Below are 409 nucleotides of genomic sequence, written 5' to 3' on the forward strand. Positions count from 1 at the left end.
CGGGCCACCCCCATGGGACACACCCACGGGGGGACACCCATGGGGGACACCCATGGGCCACACCCACCTGCAGAGCCGGGGCCACGCCCGAGGCCTCCTGGGGTCCCTGCGGGGTCACCTGGGGCGAGCGGTGCCGGCCGTAGGAGCGCTGCAGGCCTGGGACAGGGAGGGGACACGGGCACGTGGGGACGGGGACAGGGGGACAGGGGGATGTGGGGGACAAGGACAGGGAGGGGACAGGGAACTGGGGATGTAGGGACGGGGAAGGGGACACGGGGACAGGGAAGGGGGCACGGGGACAGCAGATATAGGGACAGGGACATGGGGACAGGGATGTGGGGACAGGGATGTGGGGAGGGACAGGGACAGGGACACGGGGCATGGGGACACGGCTCAGGGGCCGGGCCAT

At 71.6% G+C, this 409-nt stretch overlaps 1 protein-coding gene across 1 annotated transcript in view; it reads right to left on the reverse strand.

Moving 5' to 3' along the window:
- The window catches only part of SCNM1 (sodium channel modifier 1), a gene marked incomplete at both ends in the record, with an annotated part of 4,236 nt that extends 4,031 nt beyond the window's left edge, over positions 1–205 (reverse strand). Inside the window, one exon of the mRNA XM_017741576.1 lies at positions 68–205. Within this exon, the coding sequence (XP_017597065.1) occupies positions 68–205 (138 nt within the window). The remainder of the gene's footprint in view (positions 1–67) is intronic.
- Positions 206–409: the final 204 nt, after the last annotated feature.

Source organism: Corvus brachyrhynchos, unplaced genomic scaffold (genome assembly GCF_000691975.1).
Source record: "Corvus brachyrhynchos isolate BGI_N302 unplaced genomic scaffold, ASM69197v1 scaffold758, whole genome shotgun sequence".
Taxonomy (NCBI): domain Eukaryota; kingdom Metazoa; phylum Chordata; class Aves; order Passeriformes; family Corvidae; genus Corvus; species Corvus brachyrhynchos.